The sequence below is a fragment of the Canis aureus genome, chromosome 1, assembly GCF_053574225.1.
Source record: "Canis aureus isolate CA01 chromosome 1, VMU_Caureus_v.1.0, whole genome shotgun sequence".
NCBI lineage: Eukaryota > Metazoa > Chordata > Mammalia > Carnivora > Canidae > Canis > Canis aureus.
The window spans coordinates 19,327,441-19,347,422 of NC_135611.1; the positions used below are offsets into that span (position 1 = coordinate 19,327,441).

The 19,982-nt window shown below is 37.2% G+C and overlaps 1 protein-coding gene across 6 annotated transcripts in view; it reads right to left on the minus strand.

Annotated features, from left to right (window-relative positions):
* Nucleotides 1–19,982, minus strand: part of WDR7 (WD repeat domain 7) — a 354,125-nt gene that overhangs the window by 113,165 nt on the left and 220,978 nt on the right. Inside the window, exon 24 of one of the 6 annotated variants that reach the window (XM_077891984.1) lies at nt 15,006–16,169. The exons of the other annotated variants lie outside the window; for them this stretch is intronic. Within the exon in view, the coding sequence (XP_077748110.1) occupies nt 16,114–16,169 (56 nt within the window). The 3' untranslated portion in view covers nt 15,006–16,113. Of the gene's footprint in view, nt 1–15,005; nt 16,170–19,982 lie in introns of those variants that run through there. 6 annotated transcript variants of the gene reach the window in all.

The window sequence follows — 19,982 nt, forward strand, 5'->3', positions numbered from 1 at the left end:
TATAATGAGAAAGTTGCTGTCACTGGATCGACATCTAAATATAACCATAGTAAGATCCTTGCAATCATCTTGGCTCTAACTTAGTTGCACCGTGGTCACAAAACAGTCTACTGCACATCTAGCACTGCACTCACCTTGCAGGCAGGAAGTGGTAGAAAGCTGACGGTATAGAATTCAGCATTATTCAAATAATTCTGGGGCCATATTCAAAGTCCATTTATCAAATTACTAGTGTTTCTCACCCATGAGATAAGTAATACATACTGTGGCAGCTTTATAGTGGGAATCTAGCATATAGCACACCACCATCACCATACGGATGTCTAGCCAAAAGTATAAATGAACTACCAAAAATGCACACATGCTCAGAACAGTCGAAAACAAATCAAAATACAACAAAATGCTTTGAAAAGCAGAAAGCACTAAAATCTAGCATTGGATAAATCACAATTAACTTAGGCCCTCTGGCTGTTTGAATTCTGTTGTCGGGCAGTCAAGAGTAATAACAAAAGCTCATATATTAGTGCCATCTTATCTCAAGCTTTTTAACTCAAGCAATTTTTTGAAAACGGTTCCAACTTTATTCTTACTGTTTTTTTAAAAGTGCTACATAAAAGCAAAGCGGCAAGAAAATATTTATGCTTTGCTGTAACAGCAAAACACTAAAAATGAGAAAGGATTGAGACAGAGCAAAATAAAGCCTACGAGAGCAATGATTAAAGAGCTGACGGTTTTCTACCATGACTAAGTTGTTGCTTTTGCAAAATAAATATTGTCCCATCATGAAATGACCAGTGAGGACCCCAATTCAAAACATTTTTGTTTTATCTGCCTGGTAATGATGACTAGCTCTTTCAAAAGATTAGCAAACAAGCCATCTCTTTCTCCCCCCCCCCCCCCCCCCCCCGCCACACACACACAATTACTTAGGTAATAACGAATTTGTCTTCTGGGGCATTTATTCATCCTTACCACAAAGTGTAGACTTACTTTATTAATGTACCCTAAGCATTATGGAATACTTATTCTACGAAAATATTAACCATAAAAAACTATAGTTATATATTTCTATAAGCACTGGGTATTATTTTAAGCACCATTTGATAACAGATAACTTTTATATTGTTATCTCACTTTTTTCCCCTTCTTGCCTTTCTAACGAAGGTAGGGACTGAGCCTGATAGGAGTACCTTGAGTTCTCTACAGCCTATTAGACTGTCTTTATTTACACACACACACACACACACACACACACACGATCAACGGCCAGTTACATACACCAATATTAACACTTGCAATACTAACTCAAACCTTTATTTTTATACAACCACAGATCCTACTAACATGACATGCTCATGACATGAACTTGAATCATGCAGTAGTAATTTTTACTCAGTTCCTAATTGTCCTGCAATAGCACTAAATAGGAAAGGATCACCTAAAAAGTTGTAAAATTGGTACTTTTTCCCAGCTTTCCATTTGTAATTTTTATTTCCTTTAGGGGAAGGCTGTTTCCTCTCATGCTTCCCTTGAAGCTTGAAGACCTCATAGGCAGATTCCAGAACGAGCTATTACAAGCCCTCTAGCAACCAGTACGCCCTGTACAAGGAAATAGCACTGGATAAATGAAAGCACTGGAACGACTGAGTGTGAGGGCAGAAATGGGGACCTACTTTATGGAGTGTCTCCTTGCTGCAGGCAGGGGAACTTGGATTTTATGGCAGCCAATGCTTTCAGAAAACTAGTGGCCATAGGAAGGAGTTTTAAGAACTGGAAACTAAAACAGAAGCTAGAGTCATACCATATTTATCAAAGGAGAATGAAATTTTCTTACTGGAATTACTACAAAACCATAGCATTTCAGAGAATTTTTCAGAGTCCTCGGAGGTCCTTCATAATTATTATGGCTATCCCATTGGTAGGTTATATATAAACTATTTTCTTGAGCTCTGTCTGGTCCTTCCTAGGCCAGTCATCGGGCCTAGTTAGACCTTTGTTCCTTTTACTTAAAAAATATCATAAATGAAGAAATGGCCACTAATCACCCTTAGCTCTGAATAGCACAGGAGGGGGAAAAAAGGTCATATTAAAAAAAATGCATTAATTAATAGTTCAATTACAAGGAAATTCCTATGGGAGAACACATTATATGCACTTTAAACCAAATGAATTTATGATGATTTATGCCATTACAATGAGTGCAAAATGAATTAATAATGATTGGCCACTTATTTCAAAGTGTAACCAAGTGAAGGAAGCCTTTTCCCACTTGTTAATGTCCATCAAAGAACAAGGATGGCAGAGTGCCATCTGGAATTCCACTCCTTTGCTTTATACAGAAACCTGACTTAATTAAAAATAATTCCAATGTTGTGTGCGTTATTCATGGATATGGACTAATTAACAAACACTTCTATAACTAAATGCCTTGTATTAATGCAGTTGTTAAAACTGCTTGTTAAACAGTTTACATCCTTCATTGCACAGAAGCTTAATTTTTTAAATAAAAAGTGTAAAGTAACTCTGAAATTAGGAAGCCAATTTAACAAAGATATTTAAAAACTCATTCATCTATCAGTTTTATCAAAACAGTCCTATTTCAGTGTAATTCACTGTTTCTTGTTCTAGAATCAGAAGACTCTAAAATGCAAACATTCTTTGATTCAAAGTATGTTTTTTGTCGGTTTTAGTGAACTTCAAATTATGTCATACAATGATATTTAAAGTCATTTTGGCTTTTTTAGTATTTTATATATTTTGGATGGCAAACTAAAATTAGGGAATCTTACCTTCCTATAAAGAAAGAGATATTACTTACTGCATATAGTCTTTTTCTGCCTCGTGAATGTAAAAAGTCCTGACTTTTGGACAGTTTGAGGGTCAGTAATAAAGAAGTAAAATAATAGAAGTCGGTGTTTATGATATCAAAGAAGTAAAATTTTAAAATCCATTAATCTAGGGAATCTTTAATTAAATCTTTAAATCTTTAATTAATAGAGGTCCAAATACCTCTATGTCCTGATCCTAAAAGGTGTAGGATGGTTAAACAGCATGAATCAGTGGGTTGGTGGCCATATGGGTGGGTGGCAAAAGTACTCTAGGGTTGAAGTTCTAGCTCTAGTGCCTACTAGCTAAGTGATTACCTATTCATTCAAAATTTACTAGTACTTGCTATGTTCCAGGCATTGTTTTTAAGCACAGGTCAGCAAAATCTGTGCTCTCACAGAACTTACATTCCAGTTGAGCCAGACAGACTAGAAGAACAAATAGATATGTCAAGCAGAACTAAGTCCTGTAAAGAAAAAGCAAGAGTAAAAGCCTAAAAACTGACAAGAGGAAAGGACTCTGCAGAAGGTAACATTTGAACAAAGGCCTGAGTGAAATGAAAGAGAGGCATGGGGGCACCAGTGGGAGAAGCATTCTAGGCTAAGAGAACAGCACCAAAGGCCCTGTGGTTGGACGGGATATCTTCGGGCCAGCAAAAGTCCAGAGTGGTTAGATGGCAGTGGACAAGGACAAAAGTGGAAGGATATACAATAAGAGAGGCAGCTGTGGGATGGATCACATGAGCATTTCTCCTGTGGGGTTTTAAGTATTATGAGAAATTCATGGAAGTTACACGGAGGAGAGTGACATGACCCGCTGTCAACCAGGAAGTATCAGGATGCTGTATACAGAATAGACGGTCACATCAGGAAGGCCAACTGGGAGGTTCTTAAAATGGTTCAAGCAAGAGATAATAAAGGCCTGGACTAAAACGGTAGTGACACAGTTCTCACACCCTGTAAATTCTGGATTTTTGAAGTAACTTCAGTAGAGCAGACAAGATTCATTTAGGGATTGGATGTGAATATATGATATAGAGAGAAGTAAAACGGATTCCAGGCATTTGGGCAGGAATGGCTATGTTAATGACGGTGGCACTCACTAAAATGAGTAGCAACAGGAGACAAGGAAGTTTTTTATTTGTTTTTGAAGTGGAAGCAATAATCTAAATTTTAGTTTTAGGCATTTCCAATTTGAGATACATCTGAAGGTAGAGTTCAAATAAGCAACTGGACATATGCGTCTGGAGATTGGCATGGAAACCAGGGTTGGAATCAGAAAGTTAAAAATCATCTGTATATGCTGCACTGAAGCCACGGGACTGGCAGTAATTGGTAAAGAATGAGGGTAGGTACAGAAGAAAGAGGGGGAACACCAAGTCTGGGTACAAGTGGCTAATGAGGTGGGAGAAACAGGAAAGAACAACGTCACAGAAACTAAGCAGAGTCGCAGGTTTCAACATAGCTGGAATTACTGGCTACCAAGAGAGAGAGACAAGAGCTGAGAATTACTTCCTGACTTGGGCAACACATGAAGTCCCTGGTTACCTTACTGAAAAGGTTTCAGGAGAGTGAAAGTCAGAAAAGCCTGACCGAAGCAGATTCAGGGAAAAAAAAAAAGGCTAAGAAAGCAAAGAATGTAAACATAATCAGAGTATTTAGTGCAGAATGTGTACAATTATGTAGACTAGAGTATTTATAATTTCCGGACTTCTGAATACCTACTGATAATAATGCAGCGTTCATGTAACCTTCTGTAGATACAGACAATGGAGGAAACAGATAGGAGTATCTGGTTTATGGGACATACTTCTCAACGTGTTCCATGCATAGCTTCTACAGCCTTCTCTGGATCTGATCACTTCCAGGAACCAACCAATGGTCTTTCCAGAGACGAACCCCCTCCCCCCATGACGGCAGCTTCATTCATGTCTGAACAGGAATGCATCGTAACCTTTCCCGGTCATCTGTACACCATTAAACATCCTGTGAGAGGGGCTCACCAGATGGATTACAGGGTTCTGAAGGTGCTGATGTACCTCTCCAAAGTAACTGACTTACTGCTCGATCAAAGACTCATGCTCAGTTATTTTACCCATTTGTCTAGGGCTTTTAGAATTTAATTATTAAAAAAAATACATGAAATCAAAAACAATGACATTTTCCCAAAAATACCATTAAAGTTAATCAAAACTATGGCAAAAACTGAAATGCTTCATGGTAATTTCATAATTGCATACTCTTTTTAAATAATTCACACAATTAACTTAATTAAGTTAGCATAATCTCAAAGTAATTTTATAAGTAGTCTAGTGGAGATGAAAATCACAGGCAGGATTAGTTAATTTCTTTTCTAATAACGACAGTAAAGCGTTCACCTGAACATGGAACTGCTGAATGTTTAACCCTTCACAGATAGATCATCAAAGATGAGAATCAGTTGTCCTTAGTGGACACTAAATATTAAGTAAACTGTGAGATGAAGACTAGAGTAACCCTAGGAGAAATTAATTCAGAATTGCTTTACATGCGAGCAAATAAACAAATGCCAACATTCTCACTGCGAGCACGCTAAATGCTTCCTTTCTACACATTTATTTTATTGAAGTTGAGTAAGGGAGGAAAAAAAAGATGAGCAAACAAAAGTCACTCTGCTGCCCGTTTCTCAGTCTGGACATCTTTGTTTAAGCTTTGACTTGGCTTAAATGAACGAATTAATATTGACAAAAACATCAACTAAGCTAATGAGTTGTTAGTTAAGGCAATAAACATGTCACATTAGAGTCAGCGCAGTAAAGAGGTAATTAGCCCTGGAAAAGCCCTGCTGATTGGAGCTGTTGAGATCCTCTGCTCTTAACCTTTGAGTCCATTATCCAGCCCAGGAGTGGTGGCTATGTTAATGGGAACTCGCTAGTAAACAGCAGCCAGGCTACAGCAGCTAGACCTGCGTCAGAGTTCTGGGATTCAAGGGGCGCCAGGAGGAGGGAGGCTTACAAAAGCCAACAACAGAGCCCTGGGAAAAGCGGAAACCGAGCTCTTTGAGGAATAGAAATTAATGTCCAACGGAGGAGGCAAATATATTTCCAAAGAAATATCTATTTCCAAATAAAATATTTTTTTAGCAACAACAAAAAACTTTGCAATATACTAAGTAACATACGATGAGACAAAGGAAAACTCACTCTAATCACAAAATATGCTCCCATCTGCAAAATAAGGATGCCCCGACCCTTTCAAGATAAAGCGCAAGACACTGTAATATGATGAGTTCCTAAGCTGTAGAGGCAATCGTGGTCACAATTAAAAATCATAGCAAATAATTTACATTAAGACAAAAAAAGAAGCACACATGCTATTACACTTCTAAAATATACATGTTTAGGGGCGCCTGGGTGGCTCAGTGGGTGAAGCATCTGCCTTTGGCTCTGGTCATGATCTCAGGGTCCCAGGATCAAGCTCCGCATCGGGCTCCATGCTGAGCAGGGAGTCTCCTTCTCCCTCTCCCTTTGCCCTTCCCCCTCGCTCGTGCTCTCTCGCGGATAAATAAAGTAAAATCTTAAATAAAATACATACATTTACATGAGTAATTATAAATTGTCCTTCAGAGGGCAGCCCGGGTGGCTCGGTGGTTTAGCGCCTGTATTTGGCCCAGGGCGTGATCCTGGAGACCCGGGATGGGGTCCCACGTCGGGCTCCCTGCATGGAGCCTGCTTCTCCCTCTGCCAGTGTCTCTGCCCATGCCGCCCCGCCCCCACCCCGTCTCTCATTAATAAGGAAAATCTTTAAAAAAAAAAAAAAGAAGGCCGTTTGCTCTGTAAGTTCTTCTGTGTGTGTTCTTTTTTAAACTTCTCACTAAAAAAAATAAAAAGAAAAAAAAAAAAGAAAAAAATAAACTTCTCACTAATTTACTGATTTGGCTTTGGGACAATCAACACTATCATTTCAAAGTCTATTCTGAAAAAGAAATCAGATTCTTATAGAAAAATCACAAATAGCAGGACAGAACCTACACAGGAGTTAAAACACAACATATATAAATAAAATGCCCATTCTCTCAATTAGTAGATCATTTCTGAAATAAAGCAAAAGACCATGTTGGAGAGTATAATGTGAATTTGTATAATCTTCATAATAACTTCCCAAAAAATTGTCAAATGGGCTAAGTTTTAACACTGCTTCTAAAACTCTACATGCCTATAAATGTATTAATTGGTACTAGTATTTGCACAGAAGTAGGTTAGACTGAGACCATATTACCAGAAAATACATTTTCCTTTGGAAACTTGCTTTCTTTTAAGCTTAAAAGCAAACACATTCAAGATAAATACTACACTGCCATTCATTTTACGTGCTTTAATAATTTTATGCTATTGTGTTTTACAAAGGAAGAAAATGTTCTATCCCAATTCTTCATTACGTAAGTTTGATGGTAGAGGTGGTTAGATATGCAGTTCCTTGCCACTCCTGTCGTGTGCATATGTGCAGTATGTGTCTGGGTGTTAGAGGAGGAGAGACATGGGGCATTTACTATACAGTAAATCAATATGTGCTCTCTTTTCTCAGGCTGAGTAATTTCGAAAGGGACAGGAAGCAATTAGCTTCCTCATACCTTATTGGGCAGTGTATGGTTTAATATTTTCCCCCCATACAGCTTTCTACTAAATTTGCAAAACAGCTGTATACGGCTTAATTTTCCTTAGTTAATTCTTCTACATAATTAGGTTTAGATCGAAAAGCACTATAAACCAGTTTTCATTTTCAATGAAAGATGAACCAAGAAGTAATGCTGCAAACTAAAATAAGAAATACATGTTTTTGTTATTTTATTGTCACTGACAGGTAAGTGTAACCTGAAAAAAATATACAGTATTTACTACTTCTTTTATACAGAGAACATATAAAGACGTCCAAATATTTCTAAATTGTCTAGAAGCAGTAAAGAAAAATAAGGTGGTCAGAATATTTTTAGGACTACATCCATACATTAAATCCATACTTGTAATTATGTATATAATTTCATATCTAGGCAGTGTATCACAAGACAATAGTGTTCAATCTTTTTTCTTTCATTTATCATTCATTCATTCATTCATTCATTCATGAGAGACACAGAGAGAGAGAGAAGCAGGCTCCATGCAGGGAGCCTGATATGGGACTCGATCCCGGGTCTCTAGGATCACGCCCTGGGCTGAAGGCAGGCACTAAACCGCTGAGCTATCTGGGCTGCCCCTCAATCTTTTTTCTACCCCAACATACTTGCAGAATGTGACATATTACCAAACCATTTCTTACTGTGATGGAATGGGGGTAGCAAAATTAGAGGGAAGCAGAGTGCCATAAGCATAATTTGAAGATGCCCTCCAGGTGATTCAGATGTGTTACCCCACTTCATACCTTGCCCTTGCCACTTCCAGGCAGGAGGCCAAAGTCAACCCTATCCCACCCCTCACACCGTCCCATGACTGAAAATCCATGGAAAGTAATACAGAGCTATGAAGTATGATCTGGATTCTAATCCTACACCTACAATCTCAAGTAACATGAACTGGGTATTAGTTTCCTCATCTGAGATCAAATGAGATGGAGAAAAGACCTATTTTTGAGTTGACAGGAATACTAAATGACAGAACATGCATCATGCCTGGAATGAGGGAAGTTCATGATAAATTCTTCCTCCATCTTCCTGAATATAATTACACAGAAATTAATTATTTTCCTTAATCACAGATATTTATTTCTATATTATCCTAAGACTACAAAAAATGGACTTTTTTAAAAGAGGAAAACTAGTGGGACTCTAGTCCTTTTAAAAATATGTAATATCAAGGGGCACCTAGGTGGCTCAGTCAGTAAAATGTCTGACTTTGGCTCAGGTCATGATCTCAGGGTCATAAGATCGAGCATGGCATTGGGCTCTAAGCTCAGCGTGGAGTATGCTTCAGAATCTCTCTCCTCCCTCTGTCCTTCTCCCCCATTTAAACTGTCTCTCAAATATGTAAAATCTTAAAAAAATTTTTAAATATATGTAATATCAAGCATTTTACCGAACAGAAAAACCAATAAAATGAATGAATGAATGAATGAATGAAAGCAAGGAAAGGGGTAAGAAGGGAAATTATATTCATGGTCTGGTGGGTGGCATGTACTGTTTTGAATGCTTTACCTACAGGACTTCATTTAATTCTGAAAATAACCCTGAGAGGAATATATTAGTTTCAGTTTTGAAGATGAGGCAAACCGTTTCTCAGAAACCTTAAATAACTTATTCTAGATCGTACTATGAATAATGCCAAAATAGGGTTTACCTGACATAAAATCCTCTATTCTGTCCATTATATTCCATACAATTATTACAAAAATAATAGGCTATACCATATTTCAGACTTAAGATGATATCTGCAAATGATTTTGTTTAATATTGCAAATGAAATACACCATATTATATCTTGCCTGGTAATCCCAGAAACCATAAATTGGCTTCATGATGATGCAGCAACCACTGAATCCTTTTAACATGTATGGAAAGTGAAAAGCCTAACTGGCAGAGCCACTTAAGGAATGCTGAAATTGTTTATCTGAGTAATCTGCATATATTAACACATAACAAGACGAGAAAGGCAAACAAGTATTATAACACTAGTTTTCTAACCTTTTCCCTGTTAACTCTGGGCTAGTTAAACTGGGCCAGCAATGCTATTTTTCTTCCTCTCAAAATCTATAGAGGGTGAATCAAATGTGAAAGCAAGATCAATTCTGTCCTAAGACAGTAAATGAGTTTAAGATCAGACCTGTTTCAGTTTATGGAGAGAATCTAATTATGCTAGCTTAACTATATGTTCACAGAACTATATTACAGAGTCAGGAAAAAGAGAAAATACCCTCACTCACCCCACTAACAAGCAAATTTCATGGGCACTAATAGGGTTAAAAAAAGAAAAAAGAGTCTCACAGACCTCACCATCTACACATAAAGTGAAAGCTACAGAGCAAAATACCTTCACCCATCACATTTTCATAAAAGTCACGAGCTGGAATGGTCCAACCTCATTATGATAGATCAGAAAAGAGAAGCTCAGAGAGGTTGTGTGGCTTCCTTTACATTACAGAGCAAGTGCTATGGCCTGTCCAGAAGCTAAAGTTCCAGCTTCAAAAACCAGTATTCCCTCTAGGGTAACAGAAGATCTCTACAACAAATGAGGTTCAAAATGATCATCATCATAACTGCATCAATCACAACCATATCTCAGCGCCTGGCATACTACATTGTCTGGCACTGAAGGAGCATTAAAAATATTTGTGGAATGAATGGACCTAATTCACACTCCACTATCCACATTTCAACTATTTTTCAAAGTCTCCTTTATTTACCAAGCTTTGCTGGTCACTCCTAACTACTGTGTCCCTGAGTTTCTTGAGTACATCTTATTGATACCATTCCAAGAAATACTAGACTTAGAAAGCTCAGAATTAGATGAGACTTCAAAGATAGTCTGGCCCTGAAGTGTCCAATCCTGATATTTAGGATCACTTGATGAACTTAAGGAAAACCCAAATTTGTGGCCTCATGGAGACCTACAAATTTAGAACGCAGAGTCAGATGGCATGGAATTCACTACTCTGTGGGGCAGTCAATTCCACTGTGACACATCTTGTTTATTACGTAAAATTTCAAACATATACAAGAAGAATATAGTAAACCTTGTTGTAACCATCATTCAGCTTCCAGAATTGTTAAGTCCTGGCCAATCTTGTTTGCATCTATACCCTCACTCACTCTCCCCAGCACCCTGAATGACTTTGTAGTAAATCTCATCTACAAATACTTCATATATATGTCTAAAAGATTGGCACTTATAATAAACATAATCACAATACTATTATCACAGATAAACAAAATTATCAATAATTCCATTATCATCAAATAGTCTATCAGCTTTCACATTTTATTGATTTTCTGATTTTCTCTTCCCTATTTCTCATCTTTTCCCCTTCCTTCACTTATCTACATTTCTCTCTCCAATCATAATCCAAATATGTCTCTTAAATCTCAATCTAGGGGCACCTCAGTGGCTGAGCTGGTTAAGTGTATGACTCTGGATTTAGACTCAGGTCTAAATCGGGGTCATGAGATGGAGCCCTGCATGCCCCTACCCACCCCTTTGCGTGCAGGCACACACCTTCTTTCTCCTCCTTTAAAAAAAAAAAATCTATAGGTTACCGCCCAACTCCTGCTTTTCTAGAAGAAATCAGTTCTTTTGTCCCACAGAGTTTTCTAAAATCTGGATCCTACACATTATTCCTTTAATTTCCATATTTGTCTAACCTCTGTATGTCCTATAAACTGGCTAAACAGATTCAGGTTTGAATTTTTATTTTTACTATTTCTTAGATGTTATGCACTTCCATCCAGAAGTATACAACATGTGACTGTCTCTTTTTGAGGGTCATTAGGAGTGATTGTTCAGGCCCATTAACTGATCAGGGTGGCAAAGTGGTGATATTCTATAACCCCTTTTTCATGTATTGGCTAGAACACTGTTCTCTCGTCAACCATTTAGATTATGCTGAGTTATATCTGCACAGAAAACATAGGATAAATATTTCTCTTTATTTACCAAAATTTTCAAAATTACAAGCTAATTCTCTAGCATCATTCAAAAGTGACACGGAAGTTTGCGTGATTCCTCCCCCTCAGGATCATTTTGAACTCTTGAATCAAAATAAATCTATGTGTTTCTCTGTTTCAATCCAATGCTGCTATTTTTGTTGCTTCTTAACTTTGTTTATGGTATCTTATACAAATACATAAATACAGAATATGTTTTTGGATTCTGAATCATTGTGTACAGAGGTATTTCCACATCAGATTAGTTTTCTGTGAGCACTTGTATGATTTCACAACAAATATAAATAAAATCTCAAGTAGTTAGCATTAACACTAAATAGAAAATAGCTTGCATGTCTTAAATTCTAAGTTCTTAGGGACTAACATCTGTATTTTTATATCCATCAGAATAAAAGTTGTTAGAAACAAAACAGAAATCCTAATACCACCTCCTAAAAATTATCTATAGTCAAAAAGGGAATTAATACATCATAAAAGTTTCTCAATTGTTTTAGATATTTCTTAGATTTTAGGCTTAATTTTAACTTTCAGTCTTTTTTCTGCACTCAGAATATTTGCCCTCTTCAACCTGTTTCATCCCTTCCAATCTTCTCAATGTTCTACAAAACAAGTTAAAAAAATTTTTAATGACCATACCACAAAGATTCTTGCATTTTGAGGGAAAAAGCCAAAGAAAAGGATACTTGAAAATGAAGTTTCCTCAGTATGATAATGCATTTAAACATGAATTTCCACAGTCATTTAAAAATTACAATTGAGAGAAAAAGATTCTGCATACTAGATTCCTTTCTCCTAGTAATGAACTTAACTTGATTTCCACATGGGGAAGCCAAGAATAACTGCCAATCTCTAATTTCCACATGGGCATGTTTTGTGAAAATTATGATAATGCTCCGTGTTAAATCATTTGAGTATCTTGGAATCAAAAGGCCATGAAACATACATAATTGCCAAAAAAGTTAGGCAAATGTCGTTACCAAGTCTGAAAGCGATTAAGGGCAAAACACTTCTAATTAATAGCTTCATTAACAGCTGAGGTTTTGAAATATAATACTGCATTAAAAGTTAGTCTTTGCATTTTCATACTCAAGATAAAAGTTCTACAAATTTATCAACCCATTAACTTACAAACATTGCATTAACTGCACATTAAATGGAAAACTGTGAATCATTACAAAGGAGTTCTCTGGATAGCTCACTGTAATTTAAATATATTGTGAACTATTGTAAGATTGAATCAGACTAGGTCCCAATAAAAATTTTTAAATAAATTACTTTCTGGACACTAAGAAAAAGTGACTGCTCATTGCCAGTGAGAGGGCAGTTGGGTCTAACGCTGTCTGTAGCACTTTTCTTGAAGTTGACAGAACCCCAAAGCCACCTTCTATAAAAAATGGCCAAAAAAAAAAAAGGCAAACCGCCCCCCCCCCACACACACACACAAAAAAAAACAAAAAAAGGCAAAACAAAGGGCATCTGGGTGGCTTAGTCTTCTGTCTTGGGCTCAAGTCATGATCCCAGGGTCATAGGATCTGCCTAGACCACATGGTCTGTGCTCGGGGCGGGGGTTGGGGGGTGCAGTGTCAGTCTTCTCCCTCTCCCCCTGCCCTTCCCCCTACTCTTGCATGCGCTCTCGTTCTCAAATAAAATTTTTTTTTTTAATGGAAAAACAAATATGTCAACTGGTCACTGTTTTACTACTGGCCATACCAGTATGGCCATTTACTATCCACAGTTCAATTCTCCAAATTCTACATCTCACCACAAGAATGAAGATTATTGAAAATTTCAAACTAATTTCGGTTTCATTCACATAACTAAAAGACCCCACTGACTCTCATCATTAGAAAATATCAGGAGATAAAATCAGACCATCAGAAAATCCACAGCCTCAAAAGTGGATGAGGTACTTTCCACTGGCATCTTTTCAGGTAAGACTGTCATTAACTACACAAGTACCACCTGAGGCACTAATATACAATACCACCAAAGGGCAATCACCTTGGTATATAAGTCAGAAAGACAACAAAGAGTACAGAAATAAATATCTGCTGGTAGGTATGTCAAGATGGCAGCCACGTAAGCAAATGTGAAATAACTTATGTGCAAGGATTTGCATAATCCTAGACATAAGACACATTGTTCAGAGACTGAAAAATCTGTTGACCAAAATATTTTCTGCCAATATAGTGATGAGGATCACACTTCAGTTCTGCACCGTGGTACAGGACTGTCATAAACTACTTGTTAGCTGTATTTTCCTTTATATCATTTCTGTCTCTTGTCCAGTTGTTAATTTGGGTTCCAGCTTATATAATTTGCTTTAATAACTTGGTGCTCTTCTATATCATAGCAGAGTTGATACTTTATTAGGATGAACCAGGTGAAATTGCCAATATCTTACCTCTTTGACTTCAGAGTCAATTTTAAGGAATGGCAACTTCATGTGATACAAGCTAACACTTGGTACTGTACAGTCCTCACTATCACTACACCAGCCAACACATACATTTAAAGAGAATAATCAAATGAAACTTCCTTTTGTTTGCATTTCAGTGACTATAAGATTTAAGGGTGCAGTAAGTCTGAAAGGCAGTAACTTTTAAAGCTTTTACATCCATGAAGAAAGCATATTATATAAACATACATACATATATATATATATATATATCCTATGTATAAATGTCCACAAAGGCAAATTCTACCTTGCAGTTCCCAAAATTAACTTGATTGACAACCTATAGGTTCAGCATAACGATTTCTGGGCAATGAAAACAGCTTGAATGACATACTGTATATAACCCATATAACACTGCTATACTTGCGGAGTGGTCACATCAATATTTTAGGACTCGCGCGGAACTCTTCCTTCCCAGAAGCAGAGTGGCCTGCTCTACTCAAGCTAGCTGCTGCAGGAAGCTCTGGGAGGTCACAGAAGCAACACTGGATATGTTCTGAACAGACTGTTCTGTAATGTGATGGCTGGTCAGACAAAGCAGAATTTTAAATGAGCTTGGGCTTAATACACTACTTTCTGTTGGCCCCAAATTATTTTCTAGTGTGAAAAAGTCCAAAGAATTCTCTCTTCATCTGTCCATAGAATTCCCCCTTTAGGCCACTTGACACGAAAACACTAGTAAATCCCCTGCTTGCCATTTTTATTTATTTATTTTTTGCAAGTCACAGAATGCTGTCCCAGTGAATAGACAACTGCTGCTAAAATGGATGGCACTGCAACATTTCACCACATATAATGGGACTGGGCTGCCTTTTCTGTTTTGGAGAAAATACACTGTAATGTCCACTGGGTCTGAGGATGAGAGATTATAGGAACCATGTCTTCAGTCTGATAAAGTAGCTAGCAGGAAGCCTGGAAATCCATAGCAATTAAAAGGCAAATAAAAGTTAAATATAGAATTTGTACATCTATTGTACATAATTATCAAAGATCTGATCTTGTTAGTAAATCATTAGTTATTCCTTATCACTAACATCCTGTGCCTTGGTTGGTAAGTGATGGGACATTACTGGGCCATTGAAATGCAAATCTGGGACAATAGTCACCAACCATCATTTATTTATCTGTAAATGCAAAATGGGGTTAGTCCAGTTACCCACCCACAGGCGGGGCTCAGGGTTCAGAGGCCTGGTCTAGTTCTCCGTTTTAAACCTGCTCCTTCCAGCTCTATGATATTGCCTAGAGATCTATACAGCAATGATAAGGGTCCCTCTCTGAAAGAAGAAAGGAGAACAATTCCTTTGTTGCTCTAACAGAACTTAAAATACTACAGTATTGAGGGGGGCTGCATTTTGCTATCTTAAAGTTTACATTTCTACAACTTAGAAGCTATGTGCTTTTCTGAACATAAAAATATATGAATAATGTTTGAGTGTAGGAAAGTATTAAATATATTTACAGAGGACATAATAACCTCGTTATAAAGAACCGAGCAGAGAATGGCATTTTAGAAATTTGACTGTCCTGACTTAGGAGACTATATCTTAGAATTATGATAAATGATTCCTTCTGGGTCAGTTTTCAATTTGTAGTAACAGCTAAAAACCCATTGTTTTCATCCACTGCTTCGTAATACTAGAGCTGGCCTCTGAAAACACCTCCTTTGTCAGTTAGTGCAAAATGTTAAGCTTTGGCAGTGGAGGTCAACAGTGATCCTGCAAGGGCACAGACACTTCCCTGTCTGTGAAAATGGCAGACTGCTCCTACAGGCTAACTTAGATCAGCTCCTGCCCTCCAGCTAGGCTGCCTCCGGGCCCCCATGCCTCCAGCAAGGTCAGGACCAGCTCTAAGCTGCTCCCTCCACTGCCCCTGAGGCAACAGTAGGCCATTCTCGACCAGGACCATTGGCAAGTTTCTCCACCTCCCGTAGGCCAGGTGCTTCCCTCTTTGAAGAAGTCTAATCTTGGAGAAGAGGCCTTAGTTCCTTTGTTATCTATTTTCACCTCTCCATAGACTAAGATAGTAGCTGCTGTTTCACATGTGCTACTCCCACCAGTTTACCACTTTCTACCAGGAAGCAATTCTTTATGATTTTCTTGTTCAGATAAATGACTGATGTATTTCTTCTTTGTCTTCAAGAGTTGTCAGGAAAGAACACCATACTATCCCAAAGTGTCTGCTTTTACTGCTGCATATGGAGACAATTATACAACTTCCCTGGTCTTCAAGATGGTTCTACTTCTTCCTTTCTTCACACAATCTAGAAGTAGCACATTTTAGACACTATGAAAATTCTCCAAAATGTCTAGCTCAATTTAACTTACAGATGACAAAACGAAATTTCTGGTAACAATGAAAATTTACTAAAATTTACTAGATGCCTAAATCACAGTCCCATTCACAAAACTGAATGATGTTCTTTTATACATACATATACACACACACACACATATATATACACACACACACATACATACATACAGGGATGAGTTTCACTATGTACATATATATGTATAAAAGAACATATAAAACATAATCTGTATATATAAATATATAAAACATCATATATATATGAGTCTGAATTCTCACCATTATTTCCCAATATATTTGTTTCTTAACATGTTAACACTTTGACAATGGAAATGAAACACTCCTTGTTTTTGGATATTATATGATGATTTAGAAACTTAACATAAAATCCATCTAGTTATTACACGTTAGGTATGGTTCAAGATCAGTTTCTCACCTGTATAATTTAGAATGGTCTTTTTTCCATTTTTAATAAGTTTTTAATTTTAATTCCAGTGTAGTTAACATAGAGTTTTACAGTAGTTTCATATGTACTAGAATAATTTTTTTAATAGTAAAATAAAAAGTGACAATAAAAGAGAAGCATACTGTACTGGGACCTATTTTCACAGGCAATCCTTCATGAAGGATTCAAGAAGCACAACAATTAATCGAACAGGCTCAAGTGGAAGAAAAACTTGTAAATATAAAACAAAAGGTGCCTTAAAATGTTCAGAAATTGGGATGCCTGGGTGGTTCAGCGGTTGAGTGTGTGCCTTTGGCTCAGGGCGTGATCCCTGGAGCCCAGGGATGAGTCCCACATCGGGCTCCTTTCAGAGAGCCTGCTTTTCTCTCTGCCTCTCTCTCTCTGCCCGCCCCCCTCCTCTGTCTCTCATGAATAAATAATCTTTTTAAAATTTTTTCAGAAATTTAGGGTCATATCTTAGAAGCACACCATTATAACTCTAATAAAAGACCCTAAAAACTTTATTGAGAATAGCATGAAAGATTTTTTGTTTTCCTTATGACTAGCTATAAACAAAATTCAGCTATGGAAATATTTATTCTGATACTTTCTTTCAAGTTAATTGCATATAATACTCCAGGGACAAACACATCTAGCTAAACAATGAGTTATAGGTAAGAAGCACTGAGATTTAATGAACATAGAATAAAACTGAATGTGAAAAAAAATCTGTTTTGCCTTCCAAAGCTTATCTATTAATATAATGATATATGCTAATAAGAATCTCTAATCCTTATGCTTTTATTTTTAAATCTATAAATAAAACCGTACTAAACTTTCTGCCCAAGAGCTGTATAACACTCGGAACCTGGGGAAGGAGGGATATTGAAAATGAAAGCCAGAAAAAATAAAATTGCGATTTCCAATTCTGAACATCCTCAGCTAATTTAAAATACTGTATTACTTATACCACTATAAAACATAAATCTATCTTTATACTACCTCCTAAGAACAGCTTCTTAAAAACTTCCTAGTTTGAAATAATATTTTTAGACCTATAGAAAAGATGCATACATAGGACAGAGAATTCATATAAATCCTTCACCCAGCTATTCTCTAAGGTCAACAATTTACATAAGCATCCAATGGAGGACAGTCTGAGGAAAGCAAGCAGGGACAATCCCTGCTTGGGGATTGTCCAAAGAGGAATCTACCCTTAAAAGGAAAAGGAACCTGTCCTGTTATTCTTCACCACCTCTAAAGGAAGGAGCCCTCTACCCTTTCCTATGTCAGCAACTACCTGGTAGGTAGATGAACACACAGACAAAAACTTGGAGGACAGGTGCAGGGAGGGTTAATCAAATTAAAACAGCCCGGCAACAATCTCATAAAAACCCTAGACTGAGAAACTCTGACACCAACCCTCTTGGGTCCCCTCCCTCTTCAGGAGCTTTGCACTATTGCCCAATAAACTTTGCTTTGCTGTCACCCCTCTTTGTCTGATCTACCTCTTCTTTCTTCGAAGCGGCTAAACAAAAACCACGAGCACGAAAGGAAAAGGAATCCTGAAACAATCATATGGTTATCAAAACTGGGAAATTCACACTGGTAGACTGACTACAGACCTTATCTGAATTTTGATCATGTCCTTTTTCTGTTCCAGGACCCACTTCAGGATCTTGCATGTATTTATTTAGCTGTCATGTCTGTAGCCTCCTCCAATCTGTGACTGGTCCTTCCACTTGTCTTTCATGACTTTGACACTTTTGATGAATGCTGGTCAGTTATTTTGTAGACTTGTCGCTTAACTGAGGTTCATCTGATCTTTTCTGATAATTACACCAAGGCTATGCATTTTTGGCCAGAAGACCACACAAGTGATGTTGAGTCCTTCTCAGTGTGTTATATCAGGATGAGCATCTTATTACTGATGTTAACTTTCATCACTTAGTGAAGGTAACCAATTACAGTGGAGTTCCAATTTCCCTTTCTAATTGATAAATATCTTGAGAGGAGATAGTTTAAGGCTGTGTTAATATAGTGATTTTAGCACCTACTAGTGGATCTGGTCTGCGACAATGATTACTATGGTCTTTGCCTAATGGAGATTTAGTATTTTCCTCATTACTTCTGTATTTCTTAATTAAAATTCTTCTGCAAGAGCTGTCTCTTCTTTCTTGATCAAGTTACATTAGTATGGATGCATTTATTTTGTTCTATGGGTTATAATCCCATAAAATATATCATTTATTTTATTGCCTAAATTATTCTAGTTTTGGCTACTGAAAGCACCTTCCAGTTGGCTCCCATGTCCTTATGACATGCCTCCATCTATTTTAAGCCCTTTCTTAATTTTTTTTTAAGATTATTTATTTATTTATTCACTCATGAGAGACACAGAGAGAAAGAGAGGCAGAGACACAGGCAGAGGGAGAAGCAGGCTCCACCACAGGGAGCCCGATGTGGGACTCGATGCCGGGACTCCAGAATCACGCCCTGAGCCAAAGGCAGATGCTCAACCGTTGAGCCACCCAGGCGTCCCCCTTTCTTAATTTTTGACATCATAGATGTTTCAGGGTCAATTTGTACCTTCCCTGTGCCAGCCCTGGAACCACCACTTCCCCAAGGAGTCCTGGGTCTTTTTATTCGAGAGTGGTATTTAAAAATCAATATCTGAGCTCTGGGTATACATACACTGTTACTGCTCCCAGGCCCTTTCAGTGACCAGAGCTAGGAAATCTATGTATACATAGTAACCAACATATACACACATATCTATATTTCTGTATTTATCTTCATGCATACCAAAATCCATGAGTTCAACTGCTATCGCAAGGTTTATTCTAGTATTTTCCCTTACTTGTAACTGGGAAAACCACTTTTATTACCTTGGTCGCTATTATCCCACACTTATATATAAGTAATATATATTACTTACTACCAAATTGAACAAAAATGTATATACTTATGTCCCTTATTTTTTTTGGTTCAATATAAAAGTAAAAATCCGGGTACATAAAAATTATAAATGTCTATACAAAGAATCAGAAAATGTAAATAACTGAAAAAATATTTGCAATATAGATAATACAAAAGTAAAGAATGATAAAAAACATGAGGGATGAAGGATGGGCAAATGGGTGAAGGGGGTCAAAATATTCAAAATTCAGCTATAAAATAAGTCATGGGGATGTGATGTATAGCATGGTGACTATTGTTAATAATACTGTATTGCAAATTTGGAAGTCGCTAAGAGAATAGATCTTAAAAGTTCACATCACAAGGAAAAATATAATTTAATAACTGTGTGTGATGGGA